The 19901-nt window shown below is 40.4% G+C and overlaps 1 protein-coding gene across 3 annotated transcripts in view; it reads left to right on the top strand.

The window, feature by feature from the left end:
- LOC106561912 (uncharacterized) overlaps positions 1-19901 on the top strand; it is a 71702-nt gene that overhangs the window by 33418 nt on the left and 18383 nt on the right. For 2 of the 3 annotated variants that reach the window (XM_045688956.2, XM_082957691.1), the window contains 4 exons: positions 14223-14347; positions 14574-14695; positions 14932-15075; positions 15214-15255. In XM_045688956.2, the coding sequence (XP_045544912.1) occupies positions 14223-14347; positions 14574-14695; positions 14932-15075; positions 15214-15255 (433 nt within the window). The remainder of the gene's footprint in view (positions 1-14222; positions 14348-14573; positions 14696-14931; positions 15076-15213; positions 15256-19901) is intronic. The other variant, XM_082957690.1, reaches the window with a different exon arrangement.

Raw genomic sequence — 19901 nt, forward strand, 5'->3', positions numbered from 1 at the left:
CTGGTGGGAGGAGCTATAGGAGGACAGGCTCATTGTAATGGCTGGAATGATATAAATGGAATGGAGTCAAACGTGTAGTTTCCATATGTTTAAACTTAACGTAGCAGGCGTAAAAGAAACGCCTGAGCATATCCGGTTTTCAGCGGAAAAGGAACCTAGGTCGAAGATAGCTGTATCCCTGAAAACCAAATGCATTCAGTTGTTGGCAACTCCGCTAAGGGTTATAAAAAATAGAGTAGCACACTCTATATTTAAATTCCCAGTAATTTAATGGGTAAATCACCAAGGCTTCAGCATCACTGTGCCTTCTTCTGGGTAATGGCATGAATGCTTGAACCAGGTTATGGAGACAAACAGTGCAATTAGTGCAACCAAGGACAATAGTGAGGGGTGTGTCATAATTATTTAGTTGATTACAATGAATTGAGTGAAACTGTTAAAAAAAAAAGTGTTTATAGCATATTAAATATATTAGGCTATTGTTATTATATGGAAACGTAATTAAATATTGTACATAATATTAACATCAACATACTTTATTGTTTAATTCAATTTCACATACATATTTAATATATATAAAGTCAATATTCAGACCACTAGGGGTCAATGTTTTCAGAAAGGATATCCAGTAAGCCTCCCTTTGTAGTAGTAGGATCTCAACGTTACCTCCTCCTTGGTAGAGCAACATGCTCAATGCCTGTGTACTTGAGGGAGGACATAGGACCTGATGACTCTGACCACTGAACAACTTAAAAAGGATATTGCAGAGATCGCAACCTCCACTGAAAATGCACAGCAAGCTCTATGAGATGAGCTTAATGACCCTCTCAAACTGAATGATCTCATTAAGAGTAACGCTGACCTTCAGACCAAGATTACGACCGAACTGAGGGTGAGGTAAATCAAAAAGTATAAACGCCGTTTGAAAGAACAACGGACGAATATACCTCTGGCGAGATCCTGAGCACAAGAAACCACGAAACAGGAAGAGACAAGCCGATGACAGACGCAGAGTCCCTCCGTCAGACCGACTATCCACAGACAGCGCTAACTCTGTCTCCTCTACCAACGGTGAGCGCTTTTCTCAAAGAGGGCGGGGACACCGGGTACAACGTTGAGGATAACACCCCCAGCACGTAAGAGGGTTCGACGCATACGTCGGGGGAAGAACAAATCCACTACCACCCCGCGACATCTATCAATTGAGATCCAAGACGGGCCCCCAGTCCAACAGGAGCTAAATGTATTCAACTGATCAAGTAAGACCCTGACATCAGCTCACCTCAGTGTTCTCAATAAGGGGTTATCATTTGTACCCACTACGTACATTAATGACTTTGACGCCCAGATAGATCTATTCAAGTTTTTCTGTAGTCTGAGATTCTTTGATAAGAGTGAAACTTACATGACTCCACTTGAAATGTCATCCTCAGTGAGATGTATGCATAGTCTACCATGTTAATCAATAGACTTATCTGCCCTACTGCGAGTCAAGCAGGAGATGAAGCCATCAACACAGCTGAGGTACCTGAGAACTCTGAGAGAACCACATTTAGAGCAAAAAGTTCATTTTTACATCCCCCCCCCCAAACGCAATGCGTCCATAGACACCTTCTGCAGGATTGTTGAAAATGATGTAGGTGACCTACTGAAAGACAAACAGAAACACAAATCCTATGATAACCTGAGTAGTGATGAGAGAATGGCTCTTAAGGACTTACAGACAGATCCTTCGATTATCATAAAAAAAAGTGGCAAAGGAGGAGGAATTTGTATACAAAACAAATGTGACTATGTGAATGAATGTCGCCGATGACTATCTAAAGGTGACTTCTATCGCAAACTAAATGATGACCCTACCCTAGAATTCCAGCATAATATCTCATATACAGTGGAGAGCTGTTTGGAATCAGGACAAATCCCCCAAAAAGAATGGGGATTTCTATGTGTGAAATTCCCAAAGATGCCAACTTTTTATACAGTCGCTAAATTGCACAAACAAGTGTCTCTTCCCCCAGGTAGACCCATTGTAGCAGCAGTCGACTCTGTGACATCCAACATTTCTACGTTTGTGGACCACCACATTAAACTGATGGTTGAAAATCTCCCATCTTATGTCAAAGACACTAGTCACATGATCTCATTGATAGAGGGCTTAGGAAGGATACCAGAGGGCACCCTGCTGGCCACTTTTGATGTGGAGAGCTTGTACACTAACATCCCACACACTGGAGGCTTGCAGGCGCTGCAACACTTCCTTCAGCAGAGAGACTCTACCCTTTCTCCATCGTCTTTGAGTCAGAATTTTTCCTTCAAATTCGGGGTGTAGCCAATGGCTTTGCCCCCATCTATGCAAACCTGTATGTGGGACATCTTGAGGTAGCACTCATTTTCAAAACAGAGACGCACCCCCAACTTTCTAAAATCCTCCTATGGAAGAGAAACATAGATGATGTCTTTGTACTCTGGGAAGGAAGTCAGCAGGAACTAAATGAATTCCAAACTCTACTAAATGAGAGCTTTGAATACCTCAAATTCACCATGCAGACTGATGAGAGAAAAATAAACTACCTGGATTTATGAATCATCAGAGAGAATGATGCATTACACGCAGACTTATACACAAAGCCCACAGACTGCAATACCCTGCTATGTGCGAATAGTATGCATCCCCTTCCCCTTTAGAATCATCTACCATATAACCAGTTATGCGGGGTTAAACCAATCTGTGGCCACCAGACAGATTTTGACAACAATACAAAAAGAATGACAGATAAATTCAAAATGAGAGGCTGCAAGGGCAAAACTCTTGACGCTGCAATGATCTCAAAAACCAAGAGAGGAACATGTAAAAACTCAACCAAAACTCAACCAAAACTCAACCAAAACAATGCAACAGGTCTTTTGCACCAAGTACCCCAAGTATTTGGAGAAAATGAAAGCAATCCTGAAAAACCACTGACATATTCTGCAATCTCATCACCTGTTCATGTGGGAAAGCCTACGTAGGACAAGCGAAAATACGATTAAAACAACGCATAGCTGAACACCGTAGCTCAATCAGGTGTAAGAACATTGACTATCCAGTAGCAGCTCACTTTGCTGAAGCTAAACAGGTTGCGATCTCTGTAATATCCTTTTTAAGTTGTTCAGTTATCAGAGTCATCAGGTCCTATGTCCTCCCTCAAGTACACAGGCATTGAATTGAGCATTTTGCTCTACAAAGGAGAGGAAGTAACATCGAGATCCTACTACTGCAAAGGGAGGCTTACTGGAAACCCTTTTGAAAAACATTGACCCCTAGTGGTCTGAATATTGACTTTGATCTCAGGCCCTTCTTATGAACTCTTCGTTTGGGCTCCAGAGTGGCGCAGCGGTCTATAGCATTGCATCTCTGTGCAAGATCCGTCACTGCAGTCCCTGGTTTGAATCCAGGCTGGGAGTCCTATAGGGCGGCGCACAATTGGTCCGGGGTAGGCAGTCATTGTAAATAAGAACTTGTTCTTAACTGACTTGCCTAGTTAAATAAAGGTGAAATCTTTTTTTTTTATTTAAATGAACAATTCTCTCTTTTATGAACAAGTCTTATAAATGGACATATTCTTCCAACAGCTTATCAACATAATCAGCACCCAATATGTTCCCTCTGTTGATGATACTTATTATGCATTATGGTTTAACCAAAAGATGACATGTGGCTCAGTTGGTAGAGCATGGTGTGTGCAACACCAGGGTTGTGGGTTCAATTCCCACGGGGGGGCCAGTACATAAAAAAAATGCATGAAATGAAAATGAAACGTATGTATTCACTACTGTAAGTCGCTCTGGATAAGAGCATCTGCTAAATGACTAAAATCTAAATCATGTAGCAAAATGCTTTAATGAAATAGGGAACAATTAAATATATATGTGAAATTTTATTAAACAATAATGTATGTTGATGTTAATAATATGTACAATATTTAAACAATTTAAAGGCAATGCTATCAAATACTAATTGAGTGTATGTTAACTTCTGACCCACTGGGAATGTGATGAAAGAAATAAAAGCTGAAATAAATCATTCTCTCTACTATTATTTAGACATTTCACACTCTTAAAATATAGTGGTGATCCTAACTAACCTAATACAGGGAATTTTTCTGATTAAATGTCAGGAATTGTGAAAAACGGAGTTTAAATGTATTTGGCTAAGGTGTATGTAAACTTCCGACTTCAACTGTATGTGCTTTAACAGTTTCCCTCAATGCATTAACTAAGTAATTATGACACTTTTGTCTCCATAACCTGGTTCAAGCATTCATGACATTACCCTGAAGACGGCACAGTTATGCCGAAATGTTGGTGATTTACCCATTCAATTACTGGGAGTTTATATATAGAGTGTGCGACTCTCTTTATTTTTATAGCTTATAGTTTATTCACCATTAGTCAGCACCTCTACATAAAATATTTTTCTCTGGGTGTGCACCAGCTCATGTTTTTTAACTCCAACAAGGGTGCCATAGGTTTGATGTGTTTGATATCGTTCAATTTATTCCATTCTAGCCATTACAATGTGTCCGTCCTCCTATAGCTTCTCCCACCAGCCTCTTCTGACACACACATAGCTAGAAATAGTCAATGGCTCTGTAAACCTATAGAGCTTTCAGTTCTTGCGCAGCTATAACGCATAATGCACTTTCACCCTCTCCTTCCCACAAACGATTGAGCAAATAATAAGAGATTCTGAATGAAATTACTAATTAGGTTTAAGAACCCATAAACCAGGAGAATTAACTAAGCATGGGAGTGAATGTAGTCTAATTTACAAAGGCTGTGTTTACACAGGTAGCTCAATTTTGATCTTATGTCAATTATTTGGCATATCTGACATATATGGTCTTTCCCCCACAGCAACAAAAAAAAAACACATGGAATCTGATCTTTTAAGTTCTGATTTTTTCCACATCCGTATGTGACTCTCAATTCTGATACGATTCTGATGCTCCATCTGGAACCCCGTGTGGATGCTCAGATCAAATAATAATTTTTGCTCTGAAAGGTTGTTTTTTACATAAAAACATTTGTAAATTAGCATTGCATATGTGTGCTATTTCAGAGGTCACATGAGTGTAAATGTGCAAATTTATCCCATATAAAACTGGGTGTGAACAGTCAGAAACAAATGGTTGAATATGAAACAAAATCTGAATCGGGTCGCTAGGATGGCTGTGTAAACATAGGCGTGATCATGCTATGATCATTATCTGTTAGAATCATAACTTTGGGAACAATATCTCACTCTAACTGCAATAGCGCAATGATGCTAATGATTATTCCATAAACAATTATCTCCAAAAAGCCTAGGAATCTCAAAAAGCCTAGGAATTCTGTTTTCTCCAGACAGACAGGGTGATCACAGCTAGTATAAGCTTTTTCCAATACTTTCTATTCTCATTTTAAACAGTGTAGAATCAATACACTGCTATCAATTGTTTTTAGAATGCATAGAACCGTGACAGTAAAAAAACTGTTGGATTGGCACTATATTTCACACACGGTTTGTAGTCGACATACTGTTAGCATAGTACACACTACTGTTAGTACTGTTGTTATTGTGTTTGTCCAATGAGACAAACATAATAACTAGCTAAGCCCAGGCAGCAACCCTATTATTATGAAGATGTTGTTACATTATATGCCGTTTGTTTATGATTAATAAAGAGTTTGAAATGCAGTCTGGTGTTTTGTGTGACAGTCAATCAATCTACCAATCAATCTACAAATCAATCTACCAATCAATCAATCTACCAATCAATCAATCAATTAGGCTTATACCTATAAACATTCTAACAGCCAAGTATATAAAGGGGTCTGAATTACATGATATGATTAAAAGTTGGGTACACTGTATTTGTTGAATATATTTTCAATGGATCTGTACTGCTAGTGCTAACCTTTGGTAAAGCGCAGTACTGCAATGTATTGCAGCGACTTTAAGCCAACACCTAGCGACCTAGTCAAGATGTCCGTTCCTCTTGGCGTAACGGTTAAGGCTTGACAGTTGCTGGACCTGGGTTCGAGTCCCAGTTGGGGCTACCCCCCGAATTTGCTACATTGGTGTCTGAAGTGGGATGGTGCCTGTGAGGCCATCGGAGAGGCGTGTACAGGTGAGGGACTTAGAACACTCTCCTGAAGGAAGGCGGTAATGTAGCGACCTTAACTCAACACCGAGCAACCTAGTCAAAATGTTCTGGCCTCTTGGTGTAATGGTTAAGGTGTTGGCTTCACAGTCGCTGGACACTCTGAAAGTATTCCAAAGCTTTTTCACATTTTGTTACAGCCTTATTCTAAAATGGAATAAATAAAAACATTTCCTCATCAATCTACACACAAAACCCCATAATGAGAAGAAATGTTTTTAGACATTTTGCAAATAATATAAAATTTAAAAAATAAAAAACCTTATATAATAAAGTATTCAGACCCTTTGCTATGAGACTCGAAATTGAGCTCAGGTGCATCCTGTTTCCATTGATCATCCTTGAGATGTTTCTACAACTTCATTGGAGTCCACGTGTGGTAAATTAAATTGCTTGGATATGATTTGGAAAGAAACACACCTGTCTATACTGTATAATGTCCCACAGTTGACAGTGCATGTCAGAATAAAAACCAAGCCATGTGTCACGACTTCCGCCGAAGTTGGTTCCTCTCCTTGTTCGGGCGGCGTTCGGCGGTCGGCGTCGCCGGTCTTCTAGCCATCAACGATCCACTTTTCATTTTCCATTTGTCTTGTCTTCCCACACACCTGGTTTCAATTCCATCATTACATGTTGTGTATTTAACCCTCTGTTCCCCCCATGTCCTTGTCTGGAAATGTTTATTGTTAGTGCTTGTGCACGTTTATCTGGTGTGTGACGGGTTTTGTACCCATTTATTGATTGTTCTGTTTTCCGGTGGTTTTTATTATTAAACTGCGCCGTTGGTAACACAGTTTTTGCTCTCCTGCGCCTGACTTCTCTACCGCCAGTACGCACACCTTACACCATGAGGTTGAAGGAATTGTCCGTAGAGCTCTGAGACAGGATTGTGTCGAGGCACAGATCTGGGGAAGGGTACCAAAAAGGATTCTGCAGCATTGAAGGTCCCCAAGAACACAGTGGCCTCCAGCATTCTTAAATGGAAGAAGTTTGGAACCAGCAAGACTCTTCCTAGAGCTGGCCGCCCGGCCAAACTGAGAAATCAGATGGTCACTCTGACAGAGCTCCAGAGTTCCTCTGTGGAGATGGGAGAACCTTCCAGAAGGACAACCATCTCTGCAGTACTCCACCAATCAGGCCTTTATGCTAGAGTGGCAAGACGGAAGCCACTCCCCAGTAAAAGGCACATGACAGCCCGCTTGGAGTTTGCCAAAAGGCACCTGACGAACTCTCAGACCATGAGAAACAAGATTCTCTGGTCTGATGAAACCAAGTTTAAAATCTTTGGCCTGAATGCCAAGTGTCACGTCTGGAGGAAACCTGGCACCATCCCTACAGTGAAGCATGGTGGTGGCAGCAGCATCATGGTGGTTGCAGCATCGTGCTGTGGTGATGTTTTTCAGCAGCAGCGACTGTGAGACTAGTCAGGATCGAGGCAAAGATGAACGGAGCAAAGTAAAGAGAGATCCTTGATGAAAACCCTTGTCCAGAGCGCTCAGGACCTCAGACTGGGGCGAAGGTTCACCTTCCAACAGGTCAATGACCCTAAGCACACAGCCAAGACAACGCAGGAGAGGCTGCAGGACAAGTCTCAATGTCCTTGCGTGGCCCAGTCAGGGCCCGGACTTGAACTCCATCAAACATCTGAAAATAGCTGTGTCCCATCCCCATCCAACCTGACAGAGCTTTAAAGGATCTCCAGAGAAGAATGGGACAAACTCCCCAAATACATGTGTGCCAAGCTTGTGACGTCATACCCAAGAAGACACTAGGCTGTAATCGCTGCCAAAGGTGCTTCAACAAAATACTGAGTAAAGGGTCTGAATACTTATGCAAACGTGATATTTCCAGGGGGTTCTTGTTGTAAAAAAAAATTATAATAATCGAAAAATCTGTTTTTGCTTTTTCATCATGGAGTATTGCATGTAGATTGATGAGAAAATAAAAAAAGATATAATCTATTTTAGAATAAAGCTGTAACATAACAAAATGTGGCAAAAGTCAGGGTGTCTGAATACTTTCCGAATGCACTGTACCCCTATATCTCAGCCCCAATCTCTATATACCTCAGCCCACTTACCCACACACCTAAACCCAATTACTAACACATCCCAGCCCTGTTACCCTCATGCCCTAAAACTAACACCCAGAATAATTAGATCACTTGTTTTGGTACTGCCCTGTTTTTGGTCGCAGGTTCAGGAATGACTGAAAAATTGCAACATTTACATGGAGCCAACTCTACAAATAGCACTGCTGGGGGATTAGTCAATCGGTCAATAATATAATAATACTTCATTTACAATCTGTATAAACAATGAAAATAGAAAGGTTCAGAACCTTTGTGAAACATCTCAGCACAGTGGGAAAATATATGGCAGCTAGAAATCAAAACTGGATGGTCTTCAGAGATGCAATAGATGGGAGGGGTTGAGGGTAGCTGAAGGCTGGGACTAAAAACAAACAAAAGATAAGTAATGTAAAATATATTGTCCGTAAAATGTATATAATACGTATAAGCTGGAAGTAGAAGCCTAAGTATTGTTGTCCATTAGTTTACTCAAATTAGGGGAGGGGTGGTAGGGTTAGGGGAAATAATAAAGCAGGAAAATATATTTTAAAGTATATACAGTATCACTCAAAAGTTTGGACACACCTACTCATTCAAGGGGTTTTCCTTTATTTTTACTATATTCTACATTGTAGAATAATAGTGAAGACATCAAAACTAAGAAATAACACATATGGAATCATGAAGTAAACTAAAAAGTGTTAAACAAATCAATATATATTTTATATTTGAGATTCTTCAAAGTAGCCACCCTTTGCCTTGATGACAGCTTTGCACACTCTTGGCATTCTCCCAACCAGCTTCATGAGGTAGTCACCTGGAATGCATTTCAATTAACAGGTGTGCCTTGTTAAAGTGAATTTGTGGAATTCCATTCATTCTTAATGCGTTTGAGCCAATCAGTTGTGTTGTGACAAGGTAGGGGTGGTAAACAGAACATAGCCCTATTTGGTAAAAGACCAAGTCCATATTATGGCAAGAACAGCTCAAATAAGCAAAAATAAATGAAAGTCCATCATTACTTTGTTAGGTTCTAAATAACAGTGTAAAAACTGACGGAAAACTATAAAAGCTCAAACCAAGTTTATTCACCCAAAGGGTCGGACAGCTGAACAGACAAAAAAACATATTCACACAAGTACTGGTATTTAACCTTTTCTCCTATGCTTTTTTTTTTTACTGGTATTTAACCTTTTCTCCTTTTCTCCTTTTCCCCTCCTTACACATCTGAGCAGCCAGTACACCTCTGTTGCTATACAAAACTTTAGTGATATCTGTTCTTCCTCACTTCATCTAACCTGGCCTCTGCCCAAATTCCTCACTCCTCCCCAACTCACGGCTGTCATGTTGACTTGTACCATACTGTGTCTCTTCTCCTCCCATAGGATCCCTGACGGCTAACAATAGCATATTCTGACAGAATGTAAACGTTCTACATTCCCCTCTCTCCCTCAGTGACATGTATAAGGATATTTCATATTTTTAAGTTTAGAGGTCAGCACCCATCATTTTTAAAACATGAAGGTCAGTCAATACGGAAAAGTTTAAGAACTTTGAAAGTTTCTTCAAGTGCAGTCGCAAAAAAACATAGAGCGTTATGATGAAACTGGCTCTCATGAGGACCGCCACAGGAAAGGAAGACCTAGAGTTACTTCTGCTGTAGAGGATATGTTCATTAGAGTTAACAGCACCTCAGATTGCAGCCCAAATAAATTCTTCACAGAGTTCAAGTAACAGACACATTTCAACATCAACTGTTCATCGGAGACTGTTTGAATCAGGCCTTCATTGTCAGATTTCTGCAAAGAAACCATTACTAAAGGACACCAATAAGAAGAAGAGACTTGCTTGGGCCAAGAAAGACAAGCAATGGACATTAGACCAGTGGAAATCCAAATTTGAGATTTTTGGTTCCAACCGCTGTGTCTTTGTGAGATGCAGAGTTGGTGAACAGATGATCTCCACATGTGTGGTTCCCACCGTGAAGCATGGAGGAGGAGGTGTGATGGTGTGGGGGAGGTTTGGTGGTGACACTGTCGGTGATTTATATATAATTCAAGGCACACTTAACCAGCATGGCTATCACAGTATTTTGCAGCGACATGCCATCTCATCTGGTTTGCACTTAGTGGGACTATCATTTGTTTTTCAACAGGACAATTACCCAACACACCTCCAGGCTGTGTAAGGGCTATTTGACCAAGGAGAGTGATGGAGTGCTGCATCAGATAATCTGGCCTCCACAATCACCTGACCTCAACCCAATTGAGATGGTTTGGGATGAGTTGGATCACAGAGTGAAGGAAAAACAGCCAAAAAGTGCTCAGCATATGTGGGAACTCCTTCAAGACTATTGGAAAGCATTCCTCATGAAGCTGGTTTTGAGAATGCCAAGAGTATGCAAAGCTGTCATCAAGTTAAAGGGTGGCTACTCTGAAGAATCTAAAATATAAAATGTATTTTGATATAACACTTTTTGGGTTACTACATGATTCCATATGTGTTATTTCATAGTTTTGATGTCTTCACTATTATTCTACAATGTAGAAAATAGTAAAAATAAAGAAAAACCCTTGAATGAGTAGGTGTGTCCAAACTTTTGACTGGTACTGCATATTTACAAAAAAATACATATGGGGTATTGGAAATGATGCAGACAATTACATTGATAGAAGCCATAATATATCTGCAATATTATAGATGATTTAAGAAAAACACTAACACCCACATCCCAGTACCCTAATATTGATACAATCAAGTACAGATACATCCATATCTTAGCCCTAAAGACCCTATTTGTTAATGATAAACCCCAGTTCCTTTTCCAACACACCTCATCCATGTTACTTGCCTATCTCAGCTCTGTTACCCTGTTTCCTTAGACCTGTCTTCCCCAAGTCAACAACAGTAACCTATATCCAGCTATTAGCCTCACACCCCAACATTGTTATTTGCATATCTTAGTACTGTGACCTCTGACCTGTATACGCTAATAATTTCATAGATAAACTCATAGTACAGTGGTAAAACACGTGCCAAAGCCCCATTCACTTTTTTATTACCACAAACTTGTTGCCAGAAAGGATTTGAATGGGCAATAAATGTACATCAAGACCCATTACCTGTATGAGCCTTGTGTATCCCTACACCCCATTACTCATATAAACCAGGTAAATCCATGGGTATACTCATATAAGACAGGTCTACACCAGTGCCCAAGCCTCAACATTCATACAAACCAGGTCTACACTTGTACTTTAGCCTCAATATCCTTACAGACCAGGTATACATCTGCACTTCTAACCCAATATAGATTTTTTCCTACTGTTACATGTCACTGCCAATTGTCATAACAATAGGTGTGTTTATGTATTTCAGCCCCGCTATTCATACAAACCAGGTCTACACCTGTACTTCAGCTCCAATTTACATACCTACAAAGTCTGGACCTGTGCTTGAACCCAATTAGTCAACTAAGCCAGGTCTAAATGTGTCGTAGCCTGAATACTCATATGTAAACCAGGTCTATCCCTGCTACTCAGGTCAAGTACTACTACTGTACAAACCAGGTCTACACCTTTGACTGAGTCCCAATACTAATATAAACCAGATCTACATCTGCATATCTATATCTCAGCCCAAATACCCATATGAACCAGGTTTACACCTGTGGCTATGTCCCAATACTCAGGTCTACCTTTGTGACTATTCAGCAAAACGCACATAAACCAGATCTACCATTTTGGTAGAGACACTTAACATACCTATTGACGTTAAATATTTGTTCAATTATTACACTTTTTCAGTGTATGTGTCTATAGGTATTTATTAAGGATCCCCATTAGCTGCTGCCAAGGCATTACACTACATTCATAGCTGATTTAACATCACATTAAGTGTGTGTCCTCAGGCTCCTACTCTACTACCACATATCTACAACACAAAATCCATGTGTATGTGGGTGTATGCATGTGTCTGTGCCTATGTTTGTGTCCCTTCACAGTCCCTGCTGTTCCGTAAGGTGTATTTTTATCTGTTTTTTAAATCTTATTTTACTGCTTGCATCAGTTACTTGATGTGGAATAGAGTTCCATTGTAGTCATGGCTCCATGTAGTACTGTGTGCCTCCCATAGTCTGTTCTGGACTTGGGGACTGTGAAGAGACCTCTGGTGGCATGTCTTGTGGGGTATGCATGGGTGTCCGAGCTGTGTGCCAGTAGCTCAAACAGACAGCTTGGTGCATTCAACATGTCAATACATCTCACAACACAAATACAAGTAGTGATGAAGTCAATCTCTCCTCCACTTTGAGCCAGGATATATTGATGTGCATATTATTAATGTTAGCTCTCTGTGTACATCCAAGGGCCAGCCGTGCTGCCCTGTTCTGAGCCAATTGCAATATTCCTAAGACCCTCTTTGTGGCACCTGACCACACAACTGAGTACAGGTGCGATAAAACTAGGGCCTGTAGGACCTACCTTGTTGATAGTGTTGTTAAGAAGGCAGAACAACGCTTTATTATGGACAGACCCATCTTAGCTACTGTTGTATCAATATGTTTTGACCATGACCACTACTTGCTCAATTTCCACATTATTAATTACAAGATTAGTCGAGGTTTAGGGGTTAGTGAATTATTTTTCCCAAATACAATGCCTTCAGTTTTTTTAATATTTAGGACGAATTTATATCTTCCCTTCTGAAACTAACTGCAGCTCTTTGTTAAGTGTTGCAATCATTTCAGTCGCTGTAGTAGCTGACATGTATAGTGTTGAGTTATCCACATACATAGACACACTGGCTTTACTCAAAGCTAGTGGTATGTCATTAGTAAAGATTGAAAAATGTAAGGGGCCTAGACTGCCCTGGGGAATTCTTGATTCTACCTGGATTATGTTGGAGAGGCTTCCATTAAATAACACCCTCTGTGTTCTGTTAGACAGGTAACTCTTTATCCACAATATAGCAGGGGGTGTAAAGCCATAATACATCAGTTTTACCAGCAGCAGACTATGATCGATAATGTCAAAAGCCACACTGAAGCTTAACAAAACAGCCCCACAATATTTGTATAATCAATTTCTCTCAGCCAATCATCAGTCATTTGTTCTTGTTGAATGTCCTTCCCTATAAGCATGCTGAAAGTCTGGTAATTCCCAAATGGAAATTCCCCCAAAAATAGCAAAATATGACGTTTTACAGTCAAAATCGCTGATTTAAACATATGTAAAGGCTAATGGATAATCGTCAAAGCCACTATTTTCCCATTGGTCACAAATATGACCACAAAGATATTTTCATGTACCACGAGCATCATGGATTCAATCTATTGAAAGTTAGAGTGCATATGTAAACTACACCCTTTAAACATTATGTTTAAAGCTGTTGAACACAGACTTCTGGTGCCAAATTCATCGCTAAAAGTACACCTTGGAGATTTATGCTTGTGGTTTTGTGACCATTTTGAGAAATCATTTGAAACTTCTCTGTACCATATTAGACACCTTGGTCATGCATAATATATGACTTATTTGGAAAACTTTAACTTCTGTAGAACCTGTTAAGTACAAAAAAAATCCCTATTGTGACTGATGGGATTAAATCGTTTGCCAAAAATGCTGTTGTCGAGGTAATTTCCTATGTAGGAAAATTGTGGGAGGAGTCGAAGAAGTCGAAGCTTGAAGAAGTCGAAGCTTGTGGGAGAAGTAGAAGCTCAGGGGTGATAGACGAGCTTCCTACTAGTTATTATCAGTTGGAGGGGCTTCAAGTGGATTTTTCCCAGCATTATGTGATAAATACCACCTTCCCACTTGGTTAAGAATACAGTTTAAGCATTAATTGGCTGCTGAATATGAGGCCTTTCTCTTGATTGGTTGATCCCACCCTACTGTTCCATATCCTCTAACACTTAACCCACTGACCCACCTCCTTTTATTGCAACTTGTTTCCTATTTCCAATTTAGTCCTCATCCTGCAAGGCCATGAAGACATGGTTCTGGAGGAGGTGGACCCGGATTGGGAGGAGAAGGAGAACAAAGTGGCTCAGGGAGCGGCCCTGCTCCAGGCCTTACCCTCACTCAAACCCCAGGTCAGAGGCAGAATCAGAGACAGCCTTGCTAGTAGTCAGTAGATTACCATGCTTGAAAGGACAAAAGTGGCAATAGCTTCAAAGCTGATCAGAAAGTCACCAACATGATGTGACGAAACAAAACTGTTCCATTTTCCTAATGGAAATGGCATTGAACTTAATAATGTTCTTTATCTGGAGCTGCAATAGCCATACTCTCTGTGTGTACTGTATTTCTCTGTCGCAGCAGGTTCTAGAAATGCAACAAGAAGCAGAAGATGCAGAGACACAGACAGAGAGATGGACTCCCCTCATAGAGAGCATAAAGAAAGAGGCAGAGGAGGCTGCTGTGGCGAAAGTGGAGGAGAAGTAATAAAAGACTCCATCTGTTTTCCTCTTCCTCCTGTTCCTCTTCCTCCTATTCCCTATGTGTTTTTCTCTCTGTCTCACACTCACTTTTTTACAACCTCGTATATTTCCCAGAGATCTGTCTCCCTTTGTCTGTATGAGTGATGAATTGGGATTGGCCGTTGTGTTCATCAATTCCTTTTGGCTCTGTGTGATTGTCCGATGTATTGATCCCTGCCCTCTAACCTGGTCTCCAGGCTGCAGCAGCAGTTAAACGAAGCAAGGATGGCTGAGGAGGTGGCCAGACAGGCGGCTGAGATGGCAGTTAGACAACTAGAGGAGGAGCAGGCCGCCAGTGCCCAGAGGGCCACAGACTCACAGCAAGAGGCTGATGGAGAGCAGTAAGTGCCTCCCCCCCCCCCCACACACACACACACACACACAGAAACACATACATATACACACAGACACATACACACACGTCATCACCAAGGAGACGACCCTTAATAATCATCCTGCTCACTGTCTGTTTTGCAAAGACTGCCCAATATCCAGGAGGAAGAGAACGAGGAAGACCCTGAGTAAGTCCCGCTCCTACTTCCTGTTATCCTTCCATGCTTCTATCCACAGCAGAGTAGATGAATGTTGCCCTTAACCACTTCTCTGGAGTCAAACATTAAATCGCCACCCTAATGGTTAAGATTATAGTCAGGGGTTGTCTAATCTGATCCTAAATCTGTAGTTAGGGGCAGCTTCTATCTCAGGCATGTTAACATCTCATATCCAAACTTTTGACCCCATCCTCTTCCCTCTATAGTTTGACTCATTAACCAGATGTTTGATAGGATACAGAGCTTGCTATTTCTAACACTGCTGCACAGTAGCCTACATACATTCTGGAGGGCTGAGGGGCTCTGTTCGTCTGCTGTTTGTCTGCTCTTCATGATATGGATGCAGCCGTTCAAATTACAGGGGTGACCGGAGTTTCATCAAGGCACCTCAATCAGCGGATTTAGCATTAAAATGATCAATATTGGTTTTGCCCACTATTTGGGGAGCACTATTGAAAATTGATGTTTAAATCAAGCTCTGTACATGTTTAAAACTACGGTTTATGACTGTCTAACTGTCTGAGACTGTCTGAAGCTCTGTTTGTCCCCTTCTGCACACCGTCCAGGTTGCAGATGCTTCAGGAGGAGAGCGACGAGAGCATGGACATTAAGAGTCCTGAAGAGAATAAGATAACAGAGGAAAATAAGATATCTATTCAGATTAATTTCAATGAGGACAAAAAGGTTGCATCTGAGGAGAATATAGTAACAGAGGAGGTTACGGTATTTGAGAAAATAATTCCAAAAACTGAAGATAATATGACTACACAGGATAGTACGATATCTGAGACTAAAATAATAGAGGTCACAATCATTGAGGAAATGAAGAACCTTGAACAGAATACGGCCACAGTGGCGTGTAAGATATCGAATGAGAGTCAATTCCACGAAGACACAAAAGTTGTTCCTGAAGAGAACACAATCACTGACGATAAGATATCTGAGGAGAAAAACATAACAGAGGAAAATGAAAATCCAGACAAGGCTAAAGTATCTGCGGTTACAGACGTTGAGAAAATGAAGATCATTGAACAGAATATGACCACACAAGACAATAAGATATCTCAGGAGAAAAATGTACATGAAAACCAAAAAGTTGCTGCTGATGAGAATGTAGTCACTGAAGAGAATACACCTATGGTAACAGTCAATGAGGTAATCAGGAATGTTGAACAGAATACAACAGCAGTGGAGGATATAGTCAGAGGAGAGGAGATATCTGAGACTAAAGTAACAGAGGAAAATAAAAGTCCTGACAATAACAAAATAACAGAGGTTACAGATGAGGTTATGGAGGTCATTGAGGAAATCATTCAGAATGCTGGAGAAAATACAACTAAACAGGACAATAAGATGTCAGAGGAGAAAAAAGTTACAGTGGAATATGAAAGACCTGACAAGAATAAGATAACAAAGGTTACTGCCGTTGAGAAAATTAAGATTGAAGAGAGCATCCTAACACCGGATATCAAGATACCTGAGGAAAAGCATGTAAATAAGGACAAGACATCTTCTGATAGGAATATAGCGGTTGGAGAGATGGCCGTTGGAGAGACGATATCTGCGGAGACTAAAGTAGCAGAGAAAAATGAAAATCCTGACAAGGACAAACTAACAGAGGTTACCGTCGTTGAGAAAATTAAGATTGTTGAAGAGAATACCCTTATGCAAGACAATAAGATATTTGAGGACAAAAATATAAACGAAGACAAAAAAGTTGCTGCTGAGGAGAATAGTACAGTCTCTAAAGAGACTAAAGTAAAAGAGGTTACAGTCACAGAAGAATATGATCAGAATATGACCACAGTGGAGGATATAGTCAGAGGAGAGGAGATATCTGAGTCTAAAGTAACAGCGGAAAATAAAAGTCCTGACAATAACAAAATAACAGAGGTTACAGATGAGGTTATGGAGGTCATTGAGGAAATCATTCAGAATGCTGGAGAAAATACAACTAAACAGGACAATAAGATGTCAGAGGAGAAAAAAGTTACAGTGGAATATGAAAGACCTGACAAGAATAAGATAACAAAGGTTACTGCCGTTGAGAAAATTAAGATTGAAGAGAGCATCCTAACACCGGATATCAAGATACCTGAGGAAAAGCATGTAAATAAGGACAAGACATCTTCTGATAGGAATATAGCGGTTGGAGAGATGGCCGTTGGAGAGACGATATCTGCGGAGGCTAAAGTAGCAGAGGAAAATAAAAGTTCTGAGGAAAATAAGATTCCAGCGGTTACAGACGACATTACCGTCATTGAGGAAATTAAGATCGATGAAGACATTACGACCACACAGGATAATAAGATATATAAAGACAATAAAATAACAGAAGAGTTGACAGTCATTGTGAAAATTAAAATGAATGAACAGAATACTATGCGGGAAATATCCAATAAGAAAACAATCGATGAAGCCAGAAAAGTTGCAGAGGAGAATATAGTAACTGTAGAGAAGAAGATATCTCAGGAGAACAGAAGTCCTGGGAAGAATAAGATAGCAGAAGTTTCAGTCATTATTATAATCACTGAAGACGATAAAATACCAGAGGAGAAAACGGTCAACCAAGACATAAAAGTTGCCGAGGACAATATTGTCGTTGAGGACTACATTGACGCTTTGGAGCTTACAGAGGACAATAAGATCACTGAGTAAGCTGAATCATTACCAGATAGAGGCTTATTCCCGCTTTGGAATGTGCTGAGAAGTTGTGCTTTGATGCCATATAAACTAGGCTACGCATTCCTCATGGCACCCAATGTCACAGATGTACAGCTTCAATGCTTTGTGCCTTTTACCTAACAAGTTGAAGTTCGGGATAAGGTGTAACTTGATTTTTCTTAAACTATGGGGACAAAGGGGTTGGTGTAAACTTTGAAACTTGCTCAATGGAGCATGATTGGGACAACAGGTACAAGACCTGTAGAAAAATTCAATTACATTTTCTGTCTCGAAGGACCATGAAAACAAAAACTCAACCAGCGTCGTCTATACTGAACAAAAATATAAACGCGACATGAACAATTTCAACTTGACAATTTCACTTGACTGGGCAGGGGTGAAGCCATGGGTGGGGCTGAAAAGGCATAGGCCCACCCACTTGGGAGCCAGGCCCACCTACTGGGGAGCCAGGTCCAGCCAATTAGAATGAGTTCTTCCACACAAATGGGCTTTATTACAGACAGAAATACTTCTCAGCACCCTCCTCCCCCTCCTCAGACGATCCTGCAGGTGAAGAAGCCGGATGTGGAGGTCCTGGGCTGGCATGGTTACACGTGGCCTGCGGTTGTGAGGCCGGTTGGATGTACTGCCAAATTCTCTAAAATGACGTTGGAGGTGGCTTATGGTAGAGAAATTAACATTCAATCCAATTGCACGCTCTCTCAAAACTTGAGACAGCTGCATGACAAAACTATACATTTTAGGCCTTTTATTGTCCCCAGCACAAGATGCACCTTGGTAATGATCATGCTGTTTAATCAGTTTCTTGATATGCCACACCTGTCAGGTGGAGGGATTATCTTGGCAAAGGAGAAATGCTCACTAACAGGGATGTAAACAAATTTGTGCACAAAATTTGAGAGAAAACAGCTTTTTGTGCATTTGGAACATTTCTGCGATCTTTTATTTCAGATCATGAAACATGGGACCAACACTTTACATGTTGCGTTTATATTTTTGTTCAGTATATATGGACAGTGTTTGGGCACAAACTTGCAAAGCTGAACAATGTTAAGATTTATGGTAACACATATTATTAACAGATTATTCATTGGTTACATATAATCGGGCATATTAACTCTGAACTGCATGGATTCAAAGCCAACATTCCATGCAGCGCTTTCTCCCCAGCTTGAGTGCTGATAGAGTTGGTCGAGTTTGAATGTCTAATTCCTAACCTTCTCATGGTCAAATCGTCCAGGTTGAAACTGCTTCACGAGAGCGACGAGAGCGTGGAGAATAAAAGTCCAGAGAAAAATAAAGTCATAGAGGTTACTGCCATTGAGAGTATTCTGAGCGTTGAAGACAATACTCTAATGGATATTGTAGTTGCTGAAGACAATGAGATATCTGACGACAACAAAGCTAAAGCTGTGGAGCCTAAAGTGGAGAATAAGATCACTGAGTAAGCCAAATCATTAGCAGGTAGAGGCTTATTTCTGCTTTGTTTTCAACACCAAGGCTACTCACGCCTCATGGCATTCCCATGCGGCTAAACGGTTTGCTGTCCCCCCACATACGCTCAGCTTTGTGGCTTTTACTGAACCCAAAGGCCAAAGAGTGATTTCTTTATTCTGTGGAGTTTAAGATTACTATTTTGAGTGTTCAGAAGTAATGTCCATCCCCAGTCATAATTCCTCAGGAATTATCTCATACATAGTAGAATAAACACTGAGATATGAAGCTGAGGAGGCGAAGACTTAGTAATGAAAGGCTATGTTATGATATCATACAGTGCCTTCAGAAAATATTCATACCCCTTGACTTTTTCCACATTTTGTTGTGTTACAGCCTGAATTGGAAATGACCCATAGTAATAACAAAGTGAAAACATGTTTTTAGACATATTTGCAATTTTTTTTGAAAATGAGGTACATAAATATCTAATTTAC

Source organism: Salmo salar, chromosome 11, assembly GCF_965601325.2.
Source record: "Salmo salar chromosome 11, fSalSal1, whole genome shotgun sequence".
In the NCBI taxonomy this organism is placed as follows: Eukaryota; Metazoa; Chordata; class Actinopteri; order Salmoniformes; family Salmonidae; genus Salmo; species Salmo salar.